The sequence below is a fragment of the Solanum stenotomum genome, chromosome 8 (assembly GCF_019186545.1).
Source record: "Solanum stenotomum isolate F172 chromosome 8, ASM1918654v1, whole genome shotgun sequence".
Classification (NCBI taxonomy): Eukaryota; Viridiplantae; Streptophyta; class Magnoliopsida; order Solanales; family Solanaceae; genus Solanum; species Solanum stenotomum.
Genome location: NC_064289.1, coordinates 59,708,885 through 59,735,844, shown reverse-complemented (window position 1 = coordinate 59,735,844; position 26,960 = coordinate 59,708,885). Strand labels below are relative to the sequence as shown.

At 34.7% G+C, this 26,960-nt stretch overlaps 1 protein-coding gene and 1 pseudogene across 1 annotated transcript; both read left to right on the top strand.

Moving 5' to 3' along the window:
* LOC125874048 (putative late blight resistance protein homolog R1A-3) overlaps positions 1 to 26,960 on the top strand; it is a 163,264-nt pseudogene that overhangs the window by 70,475 nt on the left and 65,829 nt on the right.
* Positions 574 to 10,826, top strand: LOC125873997 (putative late blight resistance protein homolog R1B-17). Its single transcript, XM_049554802.1, has 4 exons — positions 574 to 621; positions 713 to 972; positions 1,302 to 1,392; positions 8,211 to 10,826. The coding sequence occupies exons 1-4, from the start codon at positions 574 to 576 to the stop codon at positions 10,824 to 10,826; spliced, it is 3,015 nt and encodes a 1,004-aa protein (XP_049410759.1).

The window sequence follows — 26,960 nt, the reverse complement described above, 5'->3', positions numbered from 1 at the left end:
CATATTGAGGTTGATTGTCATTTTATTCGTGAGAAGATTCAGGAAAATTTGATATCTACGGGCTACGTGAAGACAGGAGAACAGGTAGCTGATTTGTTCACGAAGGCATTGCATGGAGCTCGAGTAGATTACCTTTGTAACAAGCTGGGCATGATCAATATACATGCTCCAGCTTGAGGGGGAGTGTTACAGAATGTATATAGATATCTTTCTTGATATTGTACAAAGCTATAGATAGATAGCATATCTTTAGGATTTCCTCTTTATTTCTTTCCTTAGTTAGCTTCTACTATTATTGTATTTATGCATGTTTACCTATTGAATAAGATACCTGTTATTCTCTCCAATTCCTTGCACAAGATTTTTAGGGCAACTCATGCTATCCTATTCGAAATACACTGAGGATATTTTCAAAAGGTTTCCCAATCTTCAAGTTCTTGAATTACGTATCAAGGGATCATATGACTACTCAACAGAGCAATATTGGTTCCCAAAATTGGACTTCCTAAAGGAACTAGAATCCCTCAGAGTAGGAGTAGATTTTGAAAGTTCAAACAGCTCTGTAGCGACAAAATGGTCGTGGGATTTTCACTTCCCTTCGAATTTGAAACAGTTGTGACTGTATGACTTTCCTCTGACATCCGATGCACTATCAACAATAGCGAGACTTCCCAATCTTAAAGAGCTGACTCTTGTTCACTCAATCATCCAGGGGGAAGAATGGAACATGAGGGAGGAAGACACCTTTGAGAATATCAAAATTTTGAGGTTGGATGAAGTGACTCTTACTAAGTGGAAAGTTGAAGACGAATCTTTTCCCGTTCTTGAGAAATTATATCTGTTGGAATGTGACAAGCTTGAGGAGATTCCGCCTAGATTTGGGGATATTTGTTCGTTAAAAGTTATCAAACTTGTAGAGAGCCCTCAACTTGAAGATTCTGCTATGAAGATTAAGGAGGAGACGAACTTCAGGTCATTGGCCAGAATAATATTCCGTTACTTAAGAAGCTCTTAAGCACTATGTGTGAAAAGTCTTGAGCTCTCTTACACTGTGGCTTTAAAAGCATATCATTAAGAGTAAAATGAGAGTTCAAAATTAAGTTATTTGAAAATATGGAAAGACGTCGTTCTTTTTTAAACATACTAAAAAGAAAAAGAGTGCCACATAAAATGGAATAACTTCTCTTTGTTCCAATTATTTTGACCAGTGTAACTTTCTTTGCAGAGTGCATGTAAAGAAGATGGTTACAATTCTCTTTGCTGTGTCAGCCTAACTTTTCTCTTATTTATGTCTACCATAGACTCATGTCTTTGAATTTAAGCCATTCTACCACTCGAATTCCTAATCTTGGCAAGATGAGCAGGCACTCTTACAAATTGCAGCGGCTGTGGGTAAGTTCTAGCTTGAGTGTCACTTTTGTATAGATTCGCATGCTCTCGATAGTTTGGAGACTCGATACGGTACATGTTTGAATTATAGAGAAGAAATTTTCTTGAATTGTTTGGTAATAAACTTGTTTTGCCATTCTTACAAAGGAGTGTCAAAAATGGGAATGTTGAAATTTAAAGGATGCATTCTTTTTTATTTGTATGTTGTATTTTTTCTACCCTATTTATTTTTTGTGTTCTCTATTAGATTTATTTAATTTAATTTTCCATAAATTTCAGATTGTTGTAAGTTTTTTATTTGGGCTCAAATTGACCATTTGTGACTTCATTGGAAGTTGTTAACTATTGACCAAAGTTCAAACCACACATGTTTTCATAGAATTTTAATGTAGATTACCCTTTCCTGAGTACATCTGTCCTTAGAGGTGAAAAAAGTTGTAATATTTGCATCTGAATGTGACTGACTGTAGGTGGTAGATTATANATCATTTCTACTCGGTAAACAATTATTTCTTATTTGCGATAAAAGTCCAATCTCGGGTTAGCGAAAATGCACCAAAATTTGCAGATAAGTCCTATAATTCATGCTCAAAATTTCAGAACCTTCGGAATAATTTTTCGACCTTTAAAACTAATAATGAACCCTTTAGTTGCCACAATTTGCTGAAATAGTGTCAAAGCATCTAAGAAGCTTAAAAGCTCACCCAAAACTCATTTGGCACTTCCCGAACACAAACCAAATATGCTACTTGCTTGAAAATGACATTTTGGACTCAATGAAATCGTCGAAATTTGAATTCGAGGTCTCCTTGACCCGGTATCCAATAAGGCGTTATGAAACTAACTTTAGGCTCAAAAACTCGAAACGCACTCAGGGCCTCTAAAAATTCAACCAAGACTCCTTCTAGACTTAGAATCACCCCCTGAATCCAACGGTGCCCTCGGAATTCCATTTCGAGCACCGGAACCTCGTTTGTTGACCAAAGTCAACTCTTGATCAAAATTTCACAATTTTTGCAACTTAGGACCTCAAATCTTCGTTTTAACTCCAAATTCGACTTCGTAAATTCTCATAGACCCATTTCAACATTCTAAAACTGCTGAAATCGACCGAAATCCGATTCGAGTCTCGAAACTCCAAATGACTCGAAATAGCACTTTTAACCAAACTTTAACTCTTAAAAACTCAACTTTTCATCAATTTTCCTTCAAACCAACTTTGAAAATACAACAATTAGGACTCGGGGCAACTATAGGGAGGGGTAAAACGGTCATTTTATGAAAATTTCCAAAAATGACTTTTAGGGTCATTACACACATCCTACCTGACATAATACACGTAGGACGCCACTAGGACACAAAATTGTCATGTAGAATGCCACATAGGACGAATGTATCTAGCTATTTGTTCAATTTTATACAAGTTTAAGTGTCTACTTACACAACTAAAGTTAGAGGGCATACATGTCATATGAGATCAAGTTAAATGACACATTTATACATCATGCTTTTTGTATTACTATTTCATTTATGTACTATGCCTTTTTGAGTATCAGTTCAACTTTCTTCTTTTTGTTCTTGTTATGTTAATTCATTAGTCATTGAGCATTTTTTCTTAAAAAAATGATTGTTTGATAAATGCTCAGTCAACTTAGGTCTAATAAAACAAATGAATGCAATCACCATTTTTGCTCCTTGAAAACCAACAAAATAGGTCTCATTCTTTTTGGAATCGATTAAAAAAATTGCCGCATAAATTGAGCATAAGTTACATGTTAGTCCGGATTAGCAAGAGTATAAATTGTGCACGATCCCACAAAAGAGTTTACTTAGTTGAAACTATGGTTGAAAAGTGTTTACAATGTGTTTGATGAAAGTCTTAAATGTTATATTTCTGAATATCAACTAGAAATTGAGTAGATTCCAAACTTGACTAGTTGTAAAACTACTTTGGCGTGCAAAGTCTACAATGATAAATTAATATCTAGTCATTTCGACCTTCGTGCAGTTGGCCAAGAATATGATGAGAAGAAGTTCTTGGATAAACTTTTTAATCAAGTTAGTAACTCAGATTCAAAACTGAGTGAGAATATTGATGTTGCTGATAAGCTACGAAATGGAAATTAAAGAGGTATCTTATTGTCTTAGATGACTTGTGGGATACCGCAACATGGAGTAGTTAACAAGAATTTTTCCCGAAGTTGAGAAAGGAAGTAGAATTATATTGACGACTCGAGAAAAGAAAGTGGCTTTGCATAGAAAGTTCCACACTGATCTTCTTGACCTCCAATTTTTAAGCCCGGAAGAATTTTTTTCAATGAGATAGGTGAAAGCCTGACTTTCCAACTTCATGATCTTGTGCATGACTTTTGTTTGATTAAAGCAAGAGAGGAATAGTTATTTGAATGGATAAGTTCAAGTACACCATCATCTTCTTCAGATTTGTTGCCACGTCAAATGACTTCTTTGATGATAACAGGATACAGGCAGCGCGACCGTCTTCTTGATACATGTCACCTAAGACACTTGAGGCTACTTAGAGTGTTGATCCTGTATAGCTGTTTTCTCAAGGTGGAAGATTTTTTGCTGAATGAAATATGCATGTTGAATCATTTGAGGTTCTTATGCATTGGGACACAAGTTAAATAATCTCTTCATTCATCTTTTGTTGTGAACCATAATCTCTGCNCTTGAGGCTACTTAGAGTGTTGATCCTGTATAGCTGTTTTCTCAAGGTGGAAGATTCTTTGCTGAATGAAATATGCATGTTGAATCATTTGAGGTTCTTGTGCATTGGGACACAAGTTAAATAATCTCTGCCTTCATCTTTTGTTGTGAACCAAACTAATTACATAAGGGCCTATGGGCTGGAAGTGATGAATAAGGCTGGCCCATTTAAGATTATTGGGCTGATTAAAATGTTGGAGAGTTTTATTTGGGATCCAGGCCCAACTATCAATTGGTTAAATAGGTCTTTGAGTTAACACAAAAGGGGGATGCAAATTGTTGAGAAAATATCCAAGTCCTCTCATCCCCTTTCTATGAGTTCTTCTTCTCATCCCTTTCTTGTACTTGTGTTCTTTCATTTCCATTTAGTTCTTAAATTCCTTTGTAATTTCAATTACGATTTAGTGAAATAGACTTGTTGGTTGTTTGAATTTGAATTGAGTGGTCTTTGTTATTGGGTTTGTTACATCTTTCTCCAACTTCTGGAATCTAGAAACTCTGCTTGTGGAAAATGACAAACCACCCCTGGTACTACTACCGGGAATTTGGAATCTTGTAAAGTTGCGAGTGTTGGTCATGAGTTATTGTTCTTTCTTTGATTTGGATACATATGAACCAGTACTTATAGCAGAGGACACAAAGTTAGAGAACTTGAGATTTTTAGGGCAACTCATGCTATCCTATTCGAAATCCTATTGAGATTGGGATATTTTCAAAAGGTTTCCCAATCTTCAAGTTCTTGAATTATGTATCAAGGGATCATATGACTACTCAACAGAGCAATATTGAGTAAGGGGGAAGAATGGAACATGGGGGAGGAAGACACCTTTGAGAATCTCAAAATTTTGAGGTTGGATGAAGTGAGTCTTACTAAGTGGAAAGTTGAAGACAAATCTTTTCCCGTTCTTGAGAAATAGTATCTGTTGGAATGTGACAAGCTTGAGGAGATTCCGCCTAGATTCGGGTATATTTGTTCGTTAAAAGTTATCAAACTTGTAGAGAGCCCTCAACTTAATGATTCTGCTACGAAGATTAAGGAATATGTTGAAGATATGATGGGAGGGGACGAACTTCTGGTCGTTGCCGGAATAATATCCCGTTACTTAAGTAGCTCTTAAGCACTATGTGTGAAAAGTCTTGAGCTCTCTTACCCTGTGAGTACAGATGAATTTATTGCCTACTCTACTTCATTTTATGTGGCAGAATTTGGCTGGGCACCAAGTTTGAGAAAGAAATGAATACTTTTGGAACCTCTTTTCTTGAACATGCCATGACATTTTTGTGGCATTAAAAGCATATCATTAAGAGTAAAATGAGAAGTTCAAAATTAAGCTATTTGAAAACATGGAAAGGCGTCGTTCTTTTTTAAACATACTAAAAAGAAAAAGAGTGCCACATAAAATGGAATAACTTCTCTTAGTTCCAATTATTTTGACCAGTGTAGCTTTCTTTGCAGAGTGCATGTAAGAAGATGGTTACAATTCTCTTTGCTTTGCCAGCCTATTTTTCTCTTATTTATGTCCACCATAGACTCATGTCTTTGAATTTAAGCCATTCTACCACTCGAATTCCTAATCTTGGCAAGATGAGCAGGCACTCTTACAAATTGCAGCGGCTGTGGGTAAGTTCTAGCTTGAGTGTCACTTTTGTATAGATTTGCATGCTCTCAATAGTTTGGAGACTCGATACGGTACATGTTTGAATTTTAGAGAAGAAATTTTCTTGAATCTTTTGGTTTTAAACTTGTTTTGCCATTCTTACAAATAATGTGACTGACAGTAGGTGGTAGATTATATTGAAATTTAAACTTGTATTTTCTTCCCAAGATTTGCCGACTATTGCAAGGACCTTGAAGAACTCAAGGTATTTTCTTCCGATCCATATGCGCATGTATCCTTGACTGAGAGAGACCTTGTAATAACTACGGAATTTATGATATTATAACTAAGAATCTAAAAGAGTGTGAATAACGTTTGCAATAATTAGTAATAACTATTAGAATTTATAATGTTATAACTAAAGAGTTAATGTGCAATAGATGAATTTCTAATAATTTTTATACTTACATAAATAAATTCCCTTTAATTAATGCTACTTTTTTTTTATAGTTATTATATTTTAATTTAGTGTAGGGACAAAATGTAATGCTTATTCCATATTACTGCATATAAATTTGTTTTTGTAAATGATAAATTTTAATTGTGTCATATATTTTCAAATTTGTTGTGAGTATTTTTTTTTTCAAAAGAACTCAGAACATTTTAAAATAATATATTTTGAAGTTAGAAGATCTTGTTAACTTTTTTTTTCAAGCAAGCAAATTGTCGTAATCAGGCTGGGCTGGAACGCTCTTCTTGCATATTTTATTGCAAGTAATGACCACTCATCACATCCCATTAAGACTTGCATGAAGGATCATAAAGATCTTGTTAACTTGATAATACATTTATTACATATATAATACTTTAATTTAAATATAAATACCTACCCAAATATAAATATACATTTGCATTAATGAAAATATTTATCTCATAAAAATTAGCAATTAAATAAATAATAAAAAATTAAACCAATACAAACTTCAACTGGTGTTATTACAAGTTATATGAACTTTTCTTCGTCTAAAATACATAAATATAAAGAAATAGTAAATATGTAAAACAAAAGGCAATGCTTATATAGTAATAACTATTTTGAAGAAACTTCCTAACAATCTAAATCACATAAATTCATTCTTTTTTCTTGAGCATAAAAAGAAATCATGACAATTCTCTAAATTTTAGAAAAAGATATTCAGAAGCATATATTGGAACTTTACCTACTAATGTATATATTAAACAAAAAAAATAATTATTATATCAACAAAATTATTTTCCTCAAGTACTAGAGGTTATGGAATATACCCTCTTAGGATAGAATGATTTACTTCATCAGAATAGTGGTACCTCATATTCCGCTAAACTTCAAACTCACTCAACGACAATAAATCACACAATTTTTTAAAATGCAAGAAGAAGAAGAAGAGTAGAAGATTAAAAAACATTGTGGTTGAAAAATGAGAGGAAGCTCCTCTATTTATATTCATCAAAGGTTAGTATGAACAAATGTTTTTTGTGTCTTATCTGAAAAGTCACAACCCTTTGAAAAAGTCACAACTTATCGGAAAAGTCACATCTCATGGAAAAAGTTACAACCTAAGTTAAGGATATTATAGTAATTTAACATTCTAGTTAGGAGTTCATGCTTTTAAGGTATATATATATATATATATATAATTAATGTAGTGAAAGAGAGAGCTGAGACATGGAGAAAAATATTTTAAATCTTCAACTATATTCACTATATAAAAGAGAGTAATTATATATTGAAGGAAGATGTTCTTTTTGTGGAGCTTTGAACTTTTCAACTAATCCGGAATTATTTGAGTTGTGTGACGTTGTTGAATTGTTGTATCTTGGAGGGCAGAGACGTTTGCAGAGAGGGGTCACCGGGTTCACGTGAATCCATGCTTCCCTCTCAAGATCATACATAGTAGTGTCAAATACAACAAAACGGAGGAATTGATATAAAGTGAGCAGAGTATTGAAAGTATGATTAATTTTCTTATATTTTTCCTTTGTGGCAGACAAGTGAGGAGGCCCCATTGTAATTGATTCATGCTTTTGATTCTTACTTTTTTGAAATAATACTATGCATCATTTTTTGTCTTAATTATTCCTCTACACTCTCTGTTTATTTCCAGAATAACAAAGCAAGCAGAAGATATATAGTTTCATCAAGTAAAAAGGTTAGTCAACTCATCTAATAGTTTGTTTAATATTTGCTACTCTCGTCTCTATTGAAGTAAAATTATGGAATGGGCTAAATACTTACTCACACCAGCAGTTGTTTACAACAAATCAATAGCTGCATGATCTTATCCGGTGCGGGTGAATTCTTACCTGATAAAGTTTTTATGTACTTTCTATGCATCAGGTCTTGAGAACCTGAAAGGAAAATTACAATCATGGAAAACGAAAAGATAATGAAGAAGCAAACAACTCATTGGTATGTTATTTGATAGAGTAATTAAACTGTAAAGTATTGAATTGTAGATATGTGGTTTTAAAAAATTGATATGTGTTATTCTGGGAGGAATTATTTTTGCTCTTCGCAAGGACATTGTGGATGTTCTGGATTTCCTAGAGAGATTAAAGAATGAGAAAAATAAAAAAGCTCTTGATGTGGATCAAGTTGAAAAGCTGAAATCGGAGCTGGCATTTATTTGTACATATGTCCAGCTTTCTTATTCCGATTTGGAGCTGTTTGGATATGTAATGCTTACCAAAGGACAAAAGGTTGAGAATCTGCTTCGATCAATTTTGTATGATGTTGAAAACAACGTTGGGTGTAAATACGACATGCATCATGTCCTTAATAGCCTCAGGGACAATATCAATCATTGTATCAGCTCACATCATCATTCTAAATCAAGTGCCACCATGCTTGAGGAGCAGTTGAATTTCCTCCTCCCGAATCTCCATCATCTATCCAAGTTTCTTGCTGAGCAGAATCCATTAGTGACTCAGTATGAGATTCTTCAGAATGTTTGTGGCAACGTAAGAGATTTCCATGGATTGATAGTGAATGGTTGCGTTGAGCACGAGTTGGTTGAATATGTCTTACCTCAGTTTCAACTCAAGGCTGAGAGAGTAGGACACTTCCTTTGGGAGGATCAGATTGATGATCTGACTTATGATAGAGACTCTCGACTCTTCATTCTAGCACATCTACTCTTGAAGATTGTTCCAACTGAACTGGAGGTTATGCACATATGTTATACAAATTTGAAAGCTTCAACTTCAGCAGAAGTTGGTTGCTTCATTAAGAAGCTCCTGGAAACCTCTCCGGACATTCTCAGAGAATATTTGATTCATCTACAAGAGCATATGGTAACTGTTATTACCCCTAGCACTTCAGGGGCTCGAAACATTCATGTCATGATGAAATTCCTATTAATTATTCTTTTTGATATGCCCAAGGACTTTATTCATCATGACAAATTATTTGAACTCTTGGCTCGTGTTGGAGCACTTACCAGGGAGGTATCAACTCTTGTACGCGACTTGGAAGAGAAATTAAGGAATAAAGAGGGTAACAACCAAACAAATCATGCAACCCTAGACTTGCTGGAAAATATTGAACTCCTCAAGAAAGATCTCAAACACGTTTATCTGAAATCCCCGGATTCATCTCAATGTTGCTTCCCCATGAGTGATGGACCTCTCTTCATGCATCTTCTACACATACACTTAAATGATTTGTTAGATTCCAATGCTTATTCAATTGCTTTGATAAGGGAAGAAATTGAGCTGGTGAAACAATACCTAGAATTCATAAGATCGTTCTTGGTGAATGTTGAACAAGAAATGTATAACGATCTTTGGGCACGTGGTTTAGATGTGGCATATGAGGTAAAAGATGTCATTGATTCAATTAGTGTTAGAGATAATGGTCTCTTACATCTTATTTTCTCACTTCCCATTACCATAAAGAAGATGAAGCTTATCAAAGAAGAGGTCTCTAATTTACATGAGAAGATTCCCAAGAACAGAGATCTCATCATTGTGAACTCTCCCAAGAAACCAGTTGAGAGAAAGTCATTGACAACTGATAAAATAATTGTAGGTTTTGAGGAGGAGACAAACTTGATACTTAGAAAGCTCACCAGTGGACCGGCAGATCTAGATGTCATTTCGATCACTGGCATGCCGGGTTCAGGTAAAACTACTTTGGCCTTCAAAGTATACAATGATAAATCAGTTTCTAGCCATTTCGACCTTCGTGCATGGTGCACGGTCGACCAAGGATATGACGAGAAGAAGTTGTTGGATAAAATTTTCAATCAGGTTAGTGACTCAGATTCAAAATTGAGTGAGAATATTGGTGTTGCTGATAAGCTACGGAAACAACTCTATGGGAAGAGGTATCTTATTGTCTTAGATGACTTGTGGGATACTACTACATGGGATGAGTTGACAAGACCTTTTCGTGAAGCTCGGAAAGAAAGTAGAATTATTTTGACAACTCGAGAAAAGGAAGTGGCTTTGCATGGAAAGCTCTACACTGCTCCTCTTAACCTTCGATTGCTAAGACCAAAAGAAAGTTGGGAGTTATTAGAGAAAAGGGCATTTGGAAACAAGAGTTGCCCTAATGAACTATTGGATGTTGGTAAAGAAATAGCCGAAAATTGTAAAGGGGTTCCTTTGGTGGTGGATCTGATTGCTGGAGTGCTTGCTGGGAGGGAAAAGAAAAAGAGTGTGTGGCTTGAAGTCGTAAATAATTTGCATTCCTTTATTTTCAAGAATGAAGTGGAAGTGATGAAAGTTATAGAAATAAGTTATGACCACTTACCAGATCACCTGAAGCCATGCTTGCTTCATTTTGCAAGTAACCCGAAGGACAATGCAACGGCAATCTATGAGTTGAAAGCTGTATGGGTTGCTGAAGGGTTTGTGGAAAAGATGGAAATGAAGAGTATGGCAGAAGTGGTGAAGATTTATTTGGATGACTTAATTTCCAGTAGCTTGGTAATTTGTTTCAATGAGATAGGTGATAACCCGACTTACCAACTTCATGATCTTGTGCATGACTTTTGTTTGATAAAAGCAAGAGAGGAAAAGTTGTTTGATTTGATAAGTTCAAGTGCTCCATCAAATTACCATTATTAGGGAAACTCAAGCTTTCCTATTCGAAAGATACAGAGGATATTTTCAAAAGGCTTCCCAATCTTCAAGTGCTTAAGTTTGATCTCTAGGAATCATGGGATTATTCAACAGAGCAATATTGGTTCCCGAAATTGGATTGCCTAACTGAACTAGAACACCTCAATGTACGTTTTGAAAGTTCCCTTTGAGTTTGAAACGTTTGCGGTTGTGTCACTTTCCTCTGACATCTGATTCACTATCAACAATAGTGAGACTGCCCAGCCTTGAAGAGTTGACCCTTTATCGTACAATCATCCATGGAGAAGAATGGAACATGGAGGAGGAAGACACCTTTGATAATCTCAAATTATTGAAGTTGGAACAAGTGACTCTTTCCAAGTGGGAGGTTGGAGGGGAATCCTTTCCCGCGCTTGAGAAATTAAAACTAGAGGGATGTTGTGATCTTGAGGAGATTCCGCCTAGTTTTGGGGATATTTATTCATTGAAAATTATCAAACTTGTAGAGAGCCCTCAACTTGAAGATTCCGCTATGAAGATTAAGGAATATGCTGAAGATATGAGGGGAGGAGACGAGCTTCAAGTCGTTGGCTGGAAGAATATCCTGTTATTTAAGTAGCATTATATGTGAACAGGTTCTTCTCCATTCTTTTGCTCTGATTCTTGTTAAATGATGTGTTTGATGAAAGTCTAAACTGAACAGTCTGTTTGTGAATACTAAGTAGAAATATTTGAGAAATATATTTGAAGAGTTTAACAGTACTAAATTTTTCCAACAAAAGTGTCGACATATAGCTTTCAAAGTTCAAATCAACGTATCCATTTGCTAGTTGAAATATTGCATAGTATGATATAAATAACCTTTTACTTTGGTTAGTGAAAAGGTTGAATACATCCACCAGCCCATTCACATAATAAAGTGTTTCTATTACTAAACACTTTCGAGTCAAATGGCAAGCATTTGTTTTAAGGAAGCCTGATGCATATGGTTAGTGTTCTGAGAAATGCTATTCTGTCCTTTGTTGTGTTGTTTTGGAAGTGTCAATAAGTATCACGTGAATAAGTATTGCTATTGTTCAACTCTCTGCTATGATGGAAAAGAAAACAAAAGGTTCTATATGAAAGTTATCTTATATCTCTGTTTTTTGTAAATCTCTCAAGAAATACCATCATCACAAACATGTGAAAACTATGATTTCTGTTTTTGCTCCACACTTGTTTGCTCGAGGCCCTTGTGTAGTTTTAATGTGCTGGTTGTAGTCGACAGAAGATGGGAACCAAAGGTTATTGGAGAAGGCATACACCAGCAATTTTGCCCTTGACCGAGGGACTAGTAGTAACAAATACTATTGTGTTTTTGGTTGTGTATACTTTGATCATGTTCAATTTGCTCCTCTCATGAAAATGGTGTTGTCATGTATTTTTTTTAGTTAACTACGTTTATCCCCTATTATTTTCATAAAATTTGTACATACATGCTTAATTTTATATCTTCAAATCCACGTTTCCAAAGACTGTTATTTTTATAAAATTTGTATATGCCTAATCTTATGTATTATTCAACTAAGTATGTGTTTAGTCAAACACAACAATATCATCTAATTTTAACACAATTTTAGTTATTACTCCCACTATTCCTTCTTAGTTGTCATATTGCGCTTTTTGAGAGTCAACTTGACTAATTTTTAAAGTTAATTTAGATTACACTAATTTGATATTTTGAAATAAGAATTTAGATATTCAAAAATTATACGAAAAGTACTATAATTGCAATTTTTGATATGATGGAAAAATACATCTAAAATGTTAGTTAGAGTTATTTATATCGTTTGACTATTAAAAACAAATCGTAACAGCTACAAAAGAACGGAGGGAGTAGTTCACGAAATAGATAATGTTGAACTAAGTAAAACTAATTAAGATAATATAACATCTAACATTATCAGAGTTGCTGACATAGATTTAGCGTTGATACTTATAATATTTAAAAAATGATTTAAACACCTAAATAGGACTAACTTGCTTTTTACCAACCAAAAAAAGGGTACAAGTATATAAATAATGATGTACCACATTCGAGGCAACCATGTTATTCCCATGTATACATGTCCAGTAACTCCATTATAATGTGATACATAATCTTTAGGTTTATTCAAAAGTATGTAATTTTAATTTGGTTAAAAGATGCAACAAGAAAATAACAAAAAACTTCATTTCATATACAAAATACCTTTTCAAGAAGCAACATATATGTCACGCCCCGAGCCTACACCCTGGACGTGGCCGGCACTCGAAGACCATTGTTGGCCCCTAAGCGAACCCTTGGCCTGGCTTTCTTAACTCAACGGAAACTTAACTCAACAGAATAACTCCATGCAATGAAAGGTCATAAAACAGCCCAACTGATAAAATCTTGGCCAAAAAGGCAACTCGAGTCTCAAAATAGAATATTTATATATACATAGATGAGAGACTCAAAACTAACTGATTGACTGTCTGTCTATGAAGCCTCTATAACACTGAGATGGATATTGGGACAGGCCCCTCAACATCCTAATAAAACAAAACTAAGAGAACAAAATAACCGAGTCCTCCGGAATGCAAAGAGGCTCACCACTAACTTTGGAGTGCTCAGCTGAATCAACGGCAGGCTGGATGCTGATCCTGGGTACCTACGTCTGTATCATAATAAGATGAAGGCCAACTGGCATCAGTACATTGAATGTACGAGTATGCGAGCTGGAAAGCTAAGCAACATAGGCTAGAAGGAAATCTGGAAGAGACTGAATAACTTACCTGGCTCAACTCACTCAACCTGACTGACTCATTTCAATATAAGGCAATTTAAAACAAATGCAATATAAAGAAAAGCTGTTTAAAACCTGTTATAAACTTTGTGTGTATACAAAATACAATAAGCCTGAGATGTATGTAGAAATACAACTGAACTGATGTATATAAAAATACAATAATTGATGTGGGAGTTTCTCTAACTGACAACCATCACTTAAGAGCTATAGTGATGATACAACGATCTACCTCACGCTGTCAGAGCATCATATTCCCAGCCAAAGGTATAGGATCTGAACTGCCTAATGGATCCACTAGTCTAATTTGAAAAGGATTCATCTAAAAAGTATGAACCTCTTCTACCCATGATGGCTACATGGTTCTATGGGGGCTGTGGGTTCTTTGAACGCTCCCCCAATTCGGTGCTCAATACTACTTCCAAAAATATACTAGCTCTTATAGTTTTTAAAACATATTTCTTCCTGCTGATTTGAAATTATTACTCAAAACTTAGCTCAGAAACTATTTTGGAAATCTCAGTTTCTTCTCTTGCTTTATTTATAAAGCGATTACTCTTTTTCTGGAAAACTAGCCCGAAGGCTCTATGGAGACCTCAGTTTCCAATCTTGTTTAAATGTGAAAACATTTCTTTAAAACTTCTTTGGGAATACATAGTTCCCTAATAACTTCTGAGAAATGAACTCAACTTTATACTCTTGGCTTAACTTGAAACTCGATACTCTTTATTTAACTTGAAACTCGAGCCTTAAGATGAAGTTAAAATGTTCAATAAAGACTCTTGAAAAACTTTAAAGACTTGCTTTGACTTGCTTCTTAACTTCTAGACTTGTCTCCAACTTCTCTTGACTTTGATCCGAACTTTCCTCGAATTGGATTATGAATTCAAGGGTAAACATCTCATGTTTATGGATGAGCTCTTGATGTTTAGATGTACCTTGAAGTGTTGAAAACAACTATGAAACATAGGTACATTACCAAGGAACATGCATGAAAAGTGGGGAATGAATGGGAAAGGTTGGCGTCCTTGGCGCTCTGAGAGGAGCGGGATGCCAGCCTTCAGACTTCAGAGGAGACTGCTGGGCGCTCTGCTAGGCACGCCGCGCCAAGGGGGAAACTTCAGAGTCCCTTTTGGGGCGAGCTGGCTGGCACGACGCCCCAACCTTTTTCCCTGGAAAATTTGACTTTTCTCCCTCTTTTCTCCAACTCTAAACTTCTAAGTTTCAAGCCCCAAACACTTAAAATCATAACTCCCCTTAATACACAATGGATTCAACTCGAAATCACAACCGGAAACATATACCAAGACAACAAGGAACTTCAACAACACAACCAACAACATCAACAAACACAACCAATCTTTTCTTGGAATTAAAACGAGTTTGGCGTGTGGGGGAATGAACCAACCCAACACTATGACCTCACATACCTGAATAGGGATCACCCCCGACGAAAACCACGACGATCTCCTTGCTTGTTCTTCTCTTTCTCCTCTTCTTCTCCTCTTCACTCACAAACCCTCCCTCTCACTCCTTTAAAAAAGGAAAAACTTATCTGAAAAAATCAGTCTAAACCCCTAATATAACTAAAAGAATTGGTTAGGGAAAAGACTAAAATACCCTTACAAATTCGGGCTGACTTCCCTGTACCAACAACCCAACTTCTAAAGGGAATAACTCACTCATACGAACTCGAAATCAAGAAAACTCAGAGGCGTTGGAAAGATAATTCCATGAACTTTGCAAACATAACTAGAACTACACCTAACTCATCCTGAGCTAGGAGTTATGACTGTTCAAAGTTGGCCAAAAACTCACCTTTTTTTTCCCACACTTACCCAAATTTCCAGATTTTTAAATTCTTTCCAAAAATGACTATTTCCAATTCTAAGCCTCTTCATAGTTATTTCAAATTGCCGGATGTTACAATATATTAGGCAACCAGGATTACATCCCCATGCTGGTTCACTACTAAATCATCAAAGCTCAATTATGCTAAATCATGATTATAACTATTAAACTCTTTGTGTATGGAGAAAATGAATGAAAAGGTTGGGTATATTTTTTTAGGAAAATGAATCCTTGATTGATTACATGTACATTGACATTTCAAAAGTTAATATTGCAATAAAGATCGGAAGATGAAGCAATTCAAGATTGAGATTAAATAAACATAATTAAGTACTAAAGAGGTGATACAAAGTTCAAGAAATAGTAAATGCACATTATTAAGTCTATGGGAATTCAAAATGCACGTTTCACGAACTATAAGGAGAAGCCTAAATATCCAAGTTATTCATATACTAATGACATACAGTTAAATGTATATAGTCTCCTATGATTAACTGATTTATTAATTGTATGAATAGTATTTACTACAACTTTGGGGTTTTCTAGTGTTGTATACTATAATATTATATAATTACTATCTAAATATAACTAAATAAATATTTTATAACAGTTTAATTTAGAGTAACTTTTTTTAATGGCATTATTGTAGTAACTCAATTTTATAGGGATATTTTGGTATTTCAACTTTCAACTTTTTTTGTTCCCGCTTATAGTAATATACTAGATCTGGAAACGTGCGTTGCACGTTTATTTCAAAATACTTCATATAAATTTTGTATTGCAAAATCCATCATTGTTTCGATAGGAACTACATATATCTTCTTAATAAAAAGAATATACTTTTAACTATAAAATTGACTAAAAGTGCATGAAGTAAAAAATAACTAACTATTGCACAAATTCAATATTCAAATGAGGATACTAAAATACCAATCTTGAATTGCTATGAGGATACTAAAATTCGCTATTACTATGTGGAAGATGTAAAGATAATAACTTGCAATTTAATAATCATGAGTATTGAATTGTAAGTCTAGCTGGAAATATGAGTATTAATTACCATAATATGAAACAGTCAAAATTCATTGAATCCTAAAATAAATATTAAATGAAAAAAATAATATTTTAAATAATTTCAAGAAAATAAATTAATACTTAAAAGGGTATTTTCGTAATTCAACTTTTGACTTAGATTCTTCCCACTTTTAGTAATACTAGTTTTGAATACGTGCGTTGCACGTGTAATTCATACTAATCCTTCGCAAGAGCAATTAAATTATAAGTCAATTTTTTGACAACCTTAATATCCATAAACTGTGAAGACTTGATTATTATGTAGTTGGAATAAAACAAAATAATATCATATCGCTGAATTATTGAACAATTATAAAGGAGGTGATATTGTCGCATGCCTTTTGATCTTGGATTGGATAGAAGGTGAAGTTAAAATTTGTGAAGATAGAATGCTCTTAGTCTAATAGGACTTATAATTATTTATTAGAGATCCAAAATCAATAGATGATTCTTCTCATTCCTTTGTGACTTATTTGCATATCTTAAATTAAATATTATTGAATTAATCCCCCTTTTAAAGGTATCCAAAGTCAAAAGGCAAATTATAGAGGCAAGATCATTTCTAAGAAATTATCATTATCAACAAATTAGAGATATTATTAAAGAAAACAAAGTCATAAAGCTTTGACATCTATGATCATTTTGAAATATATACATAGTGATATTTTCAACATTTCTACACGACTGTACTTTAAAATGTAACGATGAGTAGAAAAAAATCAAGAGAAGTTATATATAACACAAATAGAATTTAAGAAATTAATTGAACCAACTTTTCTATGCTTACCTCCTAGAGATAGCTAAATAAGAAGACGATAAATATTGCTACACTATTGAGTATTACTGAGATACCAAAAGCTTGAGAAACTATATGTGACGACAATATTCTTAGCATTCCAAACAAAATTATCTTATTCTTTCATTCATGTGTGTAACATCCGGCAATGTGAAATAATTGAAGAGACTTAGAATTGGAAATTTTCATTTTTGGAAAGAATTTTTAAAAATCTGGAATTTTGGCTAAGTATGGAAAATAATGAATTTTTGGCCAACTTTGAGCAGTCATAACTCCTATATCAGGATGATTTAGGTGTAGTTCCAGTTATGATTGCTAATCTTGTGGAATGATCTTTCCAACGCCACCGAGCTTACTCAATTTCGAGTTTGTATGAGCGAGTTATGCCCTTTGAAAGTTGGGCAGTTGGCAGTGAAGTCCGTCCGGAAATTTTAAGGGCATTTTGGTCTTTTCCCTAATCATTTCTTTGGATTATATTAAGGTGTTAGACTGATTTTTGGATCATTTTTGTCCCATTTTAAAGAGTGAGAGTGAGAGTAAGAGTGAGAGTTAGGGCTTGGGAGATTAGAAAGAAAGAAGAGGAGAAGAAGAGGAGAAGAAGAGGAGAAAGGGAAGATCAAGCAAGGAGATCATCGTGGATATCGTCGGGGGTGTTCCCTGTTAAGGTATGTGAGTTCTTAGTGTTGGGTTTATCCTTTCCCCCACACACCAAACTCATTTTTATTATTGAGAAAAGATTGGATATGCTGTTGAAGTTGTTAGGTTGTGTTGTTGAAGTTCTTGTTGATTTGGGACTTGTTTCCAGTTGTGTTTTGAGTTGAAAGATATTGTATGTTGAGGGGTTTATGATTCTAAGTGTTTGGGGCTGGATCCATTGAAGTTAAGGAGGTTTAGAGTTGGAAAAATGAAGGAGAGGAGTCGGATTTTTGGGGGAAAAGGCTGGGGCGTCGCGCCAGCCAGCGCGCCCCAACAGGGGTTCTGATGTTTTACCCCTGGCGTGGCGCGCCCATCAGAGCGCCAGCAGGCCTCCTCTGAAGTTTTTGGTCTGGCGCTCCGTGCCTCTCAGAGCGCCAAGAGCGCCAAGTTTTCCCATTCCTTCCCCACTTTCTCATGCATGTTCCTAGGTGTTATACCTATGTTTCATAGTTGTTTCTGACACTCCAAAGTACGTCTAAACATCAAGAATCCCTCCATAACATGTGATCAAACACCTTGAATTCATAATTCCAATTCAAGGAAAGTTAGATTCCAATTCAAGGAAAGTTAGTTTCCAAGTCAAGTGAAGTTAGTTCCAAGTCAAGTGAAGTTAGTTTCCAAGTCAAGTGAAGTCAAGCTTAGAAGTAAGTAAGTCAAAGCAAGTCTTTAAGGTTTTTCAAGAGTCTTCATTGAACGTTTTAACTTCATTCTAAGGCTCAAGTTCCAAGTTAAGTATAAAGTTTCAAGTCAAGCAAAGAGTGTCAAGTTTCAAGTCAAGTAAAGAGTATCGAGTTTCAAGTTAAGTCAAGAGTTTCGAGATAAGTCAAGAGTCAAGAGTTGAGTTCATTTCTCAAAAGTTATTAGGGAACTAAGTATTTCCCAAAGAAGTTTATAAATGTTTTCACATTTAAGATGAGAGGAAATTGAGATTTCCAAAAGAGTTTTGAGCAGTTGAGTACTATCTCTTTTTGAGAAAAGATGAGTTTTGCGAAAGATTTTCTAAAACATGATAAGTATGACAAATCGAGTATGTCATCAATGTTTAAACAATATGGTCTCTAGATATACCATCAATATTTAAGCAGTATGAATATCCCGAGTCATCAATGATCATATTAAAATATGGTTTTGATTTGTTGTTTTTAGGAAGAGTTTTCAAGAGCCTTTGGGCTAAGTTTTGAGTAATTATCTCAACTAAAGAAAGATGTGTTTAAAACACTAATGAGCTAAAGTATTTTTGGGAGTAGTCTTGAGCACCGAATTGGGGACACGAGTTCATATTAACTCAACTCTCCATAAGAGCCATGTAGCCAAACATGGGATTTCTCGGATCATACTTTTTAGATGATCACGAAAGTTAAGCTAGTGGATCCATTAAGCAAAAGTTAAAGTAAAGTTAGCTTCCTATATCACGACAAGGAATAGGATGGTCCTTGGACAACGTGAGGTAAAACGTTGTATCACTACTTAAGCATGTAGTGGTGATTATCGGTTAGAGAACTCCCACAGTAGAAAGAGCTTGGTTCCTCGAGAAGTTCTGCTTAGTGTGGATGGGGGTATGGGACTTCATTCATGCATTGCACAAGTAGACTTCGAAAGGAAGCATGGTATTTTCATGATATTATAAATATGATTTTTGACGTCATGTTTTAAATAGTTTTACAAGCTTTATATATATTGCATGTGTCTTATTGCTCTATATTGAGTTCAGTTATTCATGAGTTGAACAGAGCCAAGGTAAGTTCTCTATTTTATTCCTTTCAAGTTTAAGTTGTTGTTTAGCGGTCCAGCTCGCATACTCGTACATTCCATGTACTGATGCCAGTTGGCCTGCATCTTCTTATGATGCAGACGTAGGTAACCAGGATCAACATCTAGCACGCCGTTGATCCAGTTGAGCACTCCAGAGTTAGTGGTGAGCCTCCTTGCTTTCCGGAGGACTCGATTATGTTGATTCTCTTAGTTTTGTTTTATTAGGATGTTGCAGGGTCTGTCCCAACATCCATCTCAGTATTTTAGAGGCTTTATAGACAGTCAGTCAGTTAGTTTTGAGTCTCTCTTTTGTGTATATGTATAAATATTCTATTTTGAAACTCGAGTTGCCTTTTTGGCCAGATTTGTATCATTTAAGTTGTCTTATGACCTTTCATTATTTTGAGTTATTCAGTTAAGTTAAGTTTCCACTGAGTTAAGAAAGCCAGGCCAAGGGTTCGCTTGGGGCCAACAATGGTCTCCGAGTGCCGGTCCCGCCCAGGGTGTAGGCTCGGGGTGTGACAATGTGAGAAGCACAACATAAAAAGCACAATAATTTTTTTAGAAATAACAACTAAATGACTCATATGTAAACATGAAGGGCTGAATTTTTGTAACATACCTGGTAAGTTTACGCATACGATATATTATATTGTTTCATCCAAATAGTGAGAATTAGTTATATGCTAAATGTCCATTTATAAAAGTTAAATTTAATTTATCAAGTAGAAAATTCATCGTTAATTTATGCTAATTATGATGGAAGGAAATCAAAAATTTTGCAACAATGTTTATTGTAGCTATTACTTAGCATTTAAGATAATTTATGAATATAATTCATTGATTTTTTTTTTTATAGTTTTGCACAGTAGGAATATCTGAACAGATTGTATAAAATATTGCAAAATTTTTTATTTTCTTTTATCATTTAATTTAATAATATAAATATTCATTGTATTTATATTAATTCATGTCTAGTTTTGCACGGTAGGAGTATCTGAAGAGATTGTTTTAAATATTGCAAAACTTTCATTTTTCTTCTATCATTTAATAATACAAATATTCATTGTATTTATATTAATTCATGTCATAAGTTGTGTTTTAACTTCCAAAAACTTGAAGTAATATGATGGGGTTTTTCATTTTAGAATATTATTATTATTATGTATTTATATTTTTGTCCATAAATATATATAAGAATAGTGTTTAATAGAATATGATGAATATTTACTAATAATTAATGTGTATTTACATTTTGGTCCATCAATATTATGATATTATAAGGACATTTTCGTAATTCAACTTTTGACTTGGAGGCTTCCCACTTATAATAATATATGATATGATATACTAGTTTTTCTATACGTGTGTTGCACGTGATTATCAATTCAGAAAATTTAAGCGAAGATTTGAATAATAAGCTTTGCACAAAATAATATTACAGATCCTTTTGTGCATATTCAATGTGGATCGTCATATATATCTTTTATTCACACAAACCTATAAAGATGGTCAATGAAATTTTTTATTAGTTATATGCAATAATGTATATATTTATTTCTTATAGACGATATTTGTTGTGTATTTTTCTTGTCATCTAACCAGATGTGCTTGGAGCGTGTATTCCACTTAATCTGATTAGATGTCATATGAACATGTGAAGAACAACTACATTTTATTTGTAGAACTATTTTTGTATAATAATTTTAATTTTATAAGTTATAACATAATAAATGGCGTTCTTTTTGTTGGCTCTCATATTTGACTTCTCGATTGACTGTTTACATAAATCAAAGATAGTTATCTGACTGTCCATAATTAACTGAAAAAGGTTTCCTTTTATTTTTTTATCGAAAAGCTAAAAATAAAAATTAAAGAATATATATTCTATTTGTGAAATCATATATATAATCACCTGTTTATGTAACACCTCAGAAAATTTTTGAGCTAAGACTTGAACCATCCTTCGTTGTGAGTAGGATTTTACCGAGGAATTAAAATTTCTTAAGTGATTAAGTTCACTAGATGTAGCACCTTGAGTTTGAAAAAGAACTAAATTGGAAATAGAAAAATCTGAAATTTTGCAAGTTAAGTAAAGTATGAGTTTTGGGTTAACTTCAAATGACCATAACTCCTAGCTCAGGATGAGTTAGGTGTGCTACCAGATACCCTAGGAAATATCTTCTAATTATCTTTCCAACGTCACCGAGTTTTCTCAGTTTCAAGCTCGTATATGTGCATTTGAAGTTGGGTTGTCTAGATAAGGAAAGTCAAAACCGGATTTTAGAGGGGTATTTTGGTCTTTTCCTTAACAAATAAGATTTAATTAGTTTTTGGTAAGGTTTTAAGGGTCTAATCCTATTAGGTTCATTTTTATAATCCTAAAATACGCCTAGGGTTTTAGTTGAGGGTTCAAGAAGAGAAAAGAAGAGAAAAGGGGAGAAAAGAGGAGAGGATCAAGCGTTTGTCAAGATTCTTGCGTGTTGTAGCGGATTTTCGCCATGGGTTTGATACCTAAGAGGTATGTAAGCTTCCATAGTGTTGGGTTAGTTCTCCCACACGCCAATCATGTTATTTTCAATGAAATTTCATTCTTGAAGTTGAAAGATTAGAGCTCTTGATGAATTCTTGATAGGTGTTCTTGAAGTTCATTCTAAATCTTGTTGTATTGGAGTTTTGATGATTTCTTGAGATGAAATTTAGTAATTTGAGTGTTGTTTTGAGTAGATTAGAGTGTAATTATGTTAATTAATCGAATCCAAGTGATTGGGAAAGAAACTGTTCGATTCTAGGCGAGTTAGGGGTGAGAAAATGAGCAAAGAAAGTCGTCGAAGTTTTCTGGGTTGGGGCCTGGCGTGTCACACCAGCCAGAGCACCCCAACCACTTCTCTGAACTTTAGGGGCTGGCGCCTCACGCCACTCAGAGCGCCGGCGTCCAGAGCACCCCAACCACTTCTTTGAACTTTAGGGGTTGGCGCCCCACGCCACTTAGAGCGCTAGGGTCGCCTGCCCCCACTCGTTCTTCATCGTTTTGTCCGTTTGAGTTCTTTCAAAGGGTACCTTTACTCCCCTTTTATTCTAAACACTCTAAACTACTTATAAACACCTAGAAATAATTCATAACATGATCATAACCTTGAAATCATAATTCAAATTCAAGGTAGAATTAAGAGTTAGGTTTAGAGAGTTCATTCGAACATTTTGAGAAAGTCCTTTTGTGGTGTCTTCTACAAATTCTAGTAACTTGTTCCAAGACTCAAGTAAGTGAGCATGAGAGTGAGGAGAATGCATTCATGAGTCTACACTATCATCTATATCCTTCATATCATGAATCATAACTCTTGAATTCATAATTCACATTCAAGAGAGAGTTAAGAGTAGAGTTCAAGGAAGCCTTTGAGTTCAATTGTGAATCCTTTGGGATCAACTATCGATTTGAACTAAGTTTTGAGGAAGTAAGTAAGAGAATGAGAAGAGTTGTATACATGAGTTCCGTGTAGTTATGTAGACCTTTGAGTCGAGTCGTTCATGCCCATAATTCCGCATGAACTCCATAAATTGAGCATTATTGAGAGCAATAGTATTTTTAAGTTCTAAGTCTTGAGTATTGAGTTTCTAACCCATTTGAGATTACATTCCTAATCATGGGACTATTACATGTTACCCATGAAGTCCTTGAGTTGAGTAGTTCACGCTCATAAATTCTGCATGAACCCTCTGAGTTGAGCATTCTTGAAGTGAGTAGTATTATTGAAGTTCTTGAGTTCCAAGTATTGAGTTCTATCTATGGTTATTGAAAACATTGAATTGAGTCGTTGACGTCCATAATTTGGCATGAACCATATTTTAAGAAGTCTTTTACAAACATTTTAATTTTTTTTAAGACTTAAGTTTTGCGTTAAGCAAAGAGTAAAGAGTAAATAGTAAAGAGTTGAGTTCATTTCTTAAAAAGAGTATATTGGTACTATGTATTCCCAAAGAGTAAATGTTTTCACATTTAAATAAGAACGGAAACTGAGATTTCCAGAGAACCTTCGGGCTAGTTTTTAGAAAAAAAGTAATCGCTTTCTAAATGTAGCAAGAGGGGAAACTTGATTTCCAAGATAGCCTTTGAGCTATGTTTTTGAGCACTAATCTCAAATCACAGAAAGAACTATGTTTTTAAAACATAAAGAGCTAGTATATTTTCAGAGTGGTATTGCGCACCGATATGGAGGAGAGTTCAGACAACTCACAGCCCCCATAAACCATGTAGTCATCATGGGTAGAAAAGGGTCATACATTTTGGATGAATCCTTTTCGAATAGACTAGTGGATTCACTTAGTAATTCATATCCTATACCTATGGCAGGGTATAGGATGTGCTGGCAACGTGAGGGAGATCGTTATATCATTACAATATCTCTTATGTGATAGTTGTCGATTAGAGAAACTCCCACAACAGTATTTTATATTTTTATATGCATCAGTTTATTTGTATTATTACATACATCTCAGAGTTATTTGTATCTTTGCATACACACAGAGTTGGCATCATGTTTTAAACAAATTTTCTTTATATTGAATTGAGTTTAGTTATTTTGAGTTGAGTATCTAGAGTTTGAGTACCAAGAGTCGAGTGTCTTATTATTGAGTTGAATATTCTATCTTTGAGTTGAGTATCTAATCTCTGAGTTGAGTATCTTATCCTTGAGTATCTAATCTTTGAGTTAAGTATCTTATCCTAGAGTACTTCTGAGTTGAGTAACTTTGAGTAGTTTGAAGTATTTCTTGAGTTGAGTAAGTTTGAGAAGAGGTAAATATGTTTCCTTTTCATCAAGTTTCAAGCTTATGTTTATACTTTAGAATTCCTCTTACATGCTCGTACATTCCATGAACTGAGCCATTTGGCATGCATCTTTTCATGATGCAGACACATGTATTCAGGATCATCAACAGGAGATTTGTTGATACATCCGGGAGATCGAGTTAGCTATGGTGAGCCTTCTTGTTTCCGAAGGATTTCATTTACTTTTCAGTTTAGTCAGGATGCCGTGGGTCTTGTCCCGACTTACATCTTTATTAGTTAGAGGCTTCATAGATAGGTAGTATAGTTGATAAGTCTGTTCATTTGTTTTGTTAAATGTTTTAAAGACTTAAGTTGCCTATTTATGGCGAGTTGAATATATTATTTTATTCTAAGTTGTTCATTTGAGTTAAAGTTTTGTAAAGTTGACTTTATTGAATTTTATTTTGGTTTTAAGCTTTTGCATGCTTAAGTTAAGTCTTCCGCTTGTAGTCAGCCAGGATAAGGGTTCGCTTGGGGACCAACAATGGTTCTTGAGTACCGACCACGTCCAGGGTGTAGACTCGGGTCATGACAAACTTTGTATCAGAGCACAGAGTTCAAGAGTCCTACGGTATCTATAAAGCCGTGTCAGTAGGGTCTTGTTTATTGTTATGAGGTCCCCACGTCTATAAATGAGGTAGTACAGACATTTAAGAAAAGTTTCCCTTCTTTCATACTCTTAATCGTGCAATAGAGCTATGTCATATAGACTTATTCTAACTTGTTTGTTCTCGTATCCTTTCAACTACCCATTATACTAGAGGTGGTTGAAAAGTAGAGTCAATTCTTTGTCGATGAGTTGTTCTTAGCAAGAGTTTTGAGGAAGTCATGAGACTCTAGAAGGGCTTAAGAAAAGCCCAAGAGTAAGTTAAGTGTTGAGTTTCAGAGTAATGCCTTCATATGAATCGTGCATTTGAGCTAAAAGCGAGTTGTACTCTTTTCCTTAAGCCCTGATTCAGTTGAGATCCTCTTGAGAAAGTATGTTTAGAGCTTGGGTAGTATTTTCACTCTAAAAGGTAGCATGAGGTACGAGATTATGAGCAGTAGTAGTAAAGAGTGCCCCTTAAGTTAAGAGAATAATATGTAGATATTTAGTAATCTAAGTAAGGGAGATGGTGTTTTGGCAAGCTATGTTACTATAATCATGAACCTAGTGAGTTATTGATGAGGAGTTTTCCCTTATGGGTAGACTAAGAAGTGATGAGTTGTGAAGATTCCATCATAGGAGGTAGAGTGTGTTGTAGTTAGAAAGGAGTTGGTGATGAAGTGTCATTGTGTAGGAAATGACTAAGTGTAAGTGTTGAATAGAAGAACAAAAGTATTCATAAAGTGATAGATCTAAGCTAGGTTTATGATTTGTTTGAGAGGATCATGATGTTCATAAGGTTATAGAATTAATCAAGTAATGAGGTATAACATAGTAGGTGAGTAATTGTATTGATATTAGGGTTTAGGAATAAACATTAAGCTTGAATTTGAGATGAGTGTCATGATCAAAAGAATGACAACTTAAGGGTGAAGATGTTAGTCTTGAGGTTTGATCTAGAAGACTTGAGGAATTGAGATGTTAGCTGGAATAGCTATGAGTGGTACAAGTGGGAGACCCTAACCTTTAGATAAGGGCAGTGAAGTGTGGCTAAGTTACAAGTGTAACATCTGGCAATTTGAAATAACTATAAAGAGGCTTAGAATTGGAAATAGTCATTGTTTTGGAAGGAATTAAAAATCTGGAAAATTTGGTTGAGTATGGGAAAAAGTAAGTTTTTGGCCAACTTTGAACAGTTATAACTCCTAGCTCAGGATGATTTAGGTGTAGTTCCAGTTATTTTTGCAAAGTTCGTGGAATGGTCTTTCCAACGCCACCGAGTTTGCCCGATTCCGAGTTCGTATGAGGGAGTTATGCCCTTTGGAAGTTGGGCTGTTGGCAGGGCAGTTAACCCGATTTTGTAAGGGTATTTTGGTCTTTTCCCTAGCTTTTTCTTTTGGATATATATTAAGGTTTTAGACTGATTTTAAATCAGTTTTTCCTTTTTAAAGTGAGAGTTATGGTTCTTGATAGAAAAGGAGAGAAGAGGAGAAAGGAGAAAAAGAAGCAAACTTCATAGAGATCGTCGTGGATTTCGTCGGGGGTGATCCCTATTAAGGTATGTGAGATCATAGTGTTGGGTTGGTTCTTTCCCCCACACGCCAAACTCGTTTTATTTCCGAGAAAAGATTTAGTTGTGTTTGTTGAAGCCTTGTTGGTGTGGTTGTTGAAGTCTTGTGATTGTGTTGAAGTTCTTGTTGGTTTGGGACATGTTTCCGGTTGTGTTTGTGAGTTGAAATCTATTGTATGT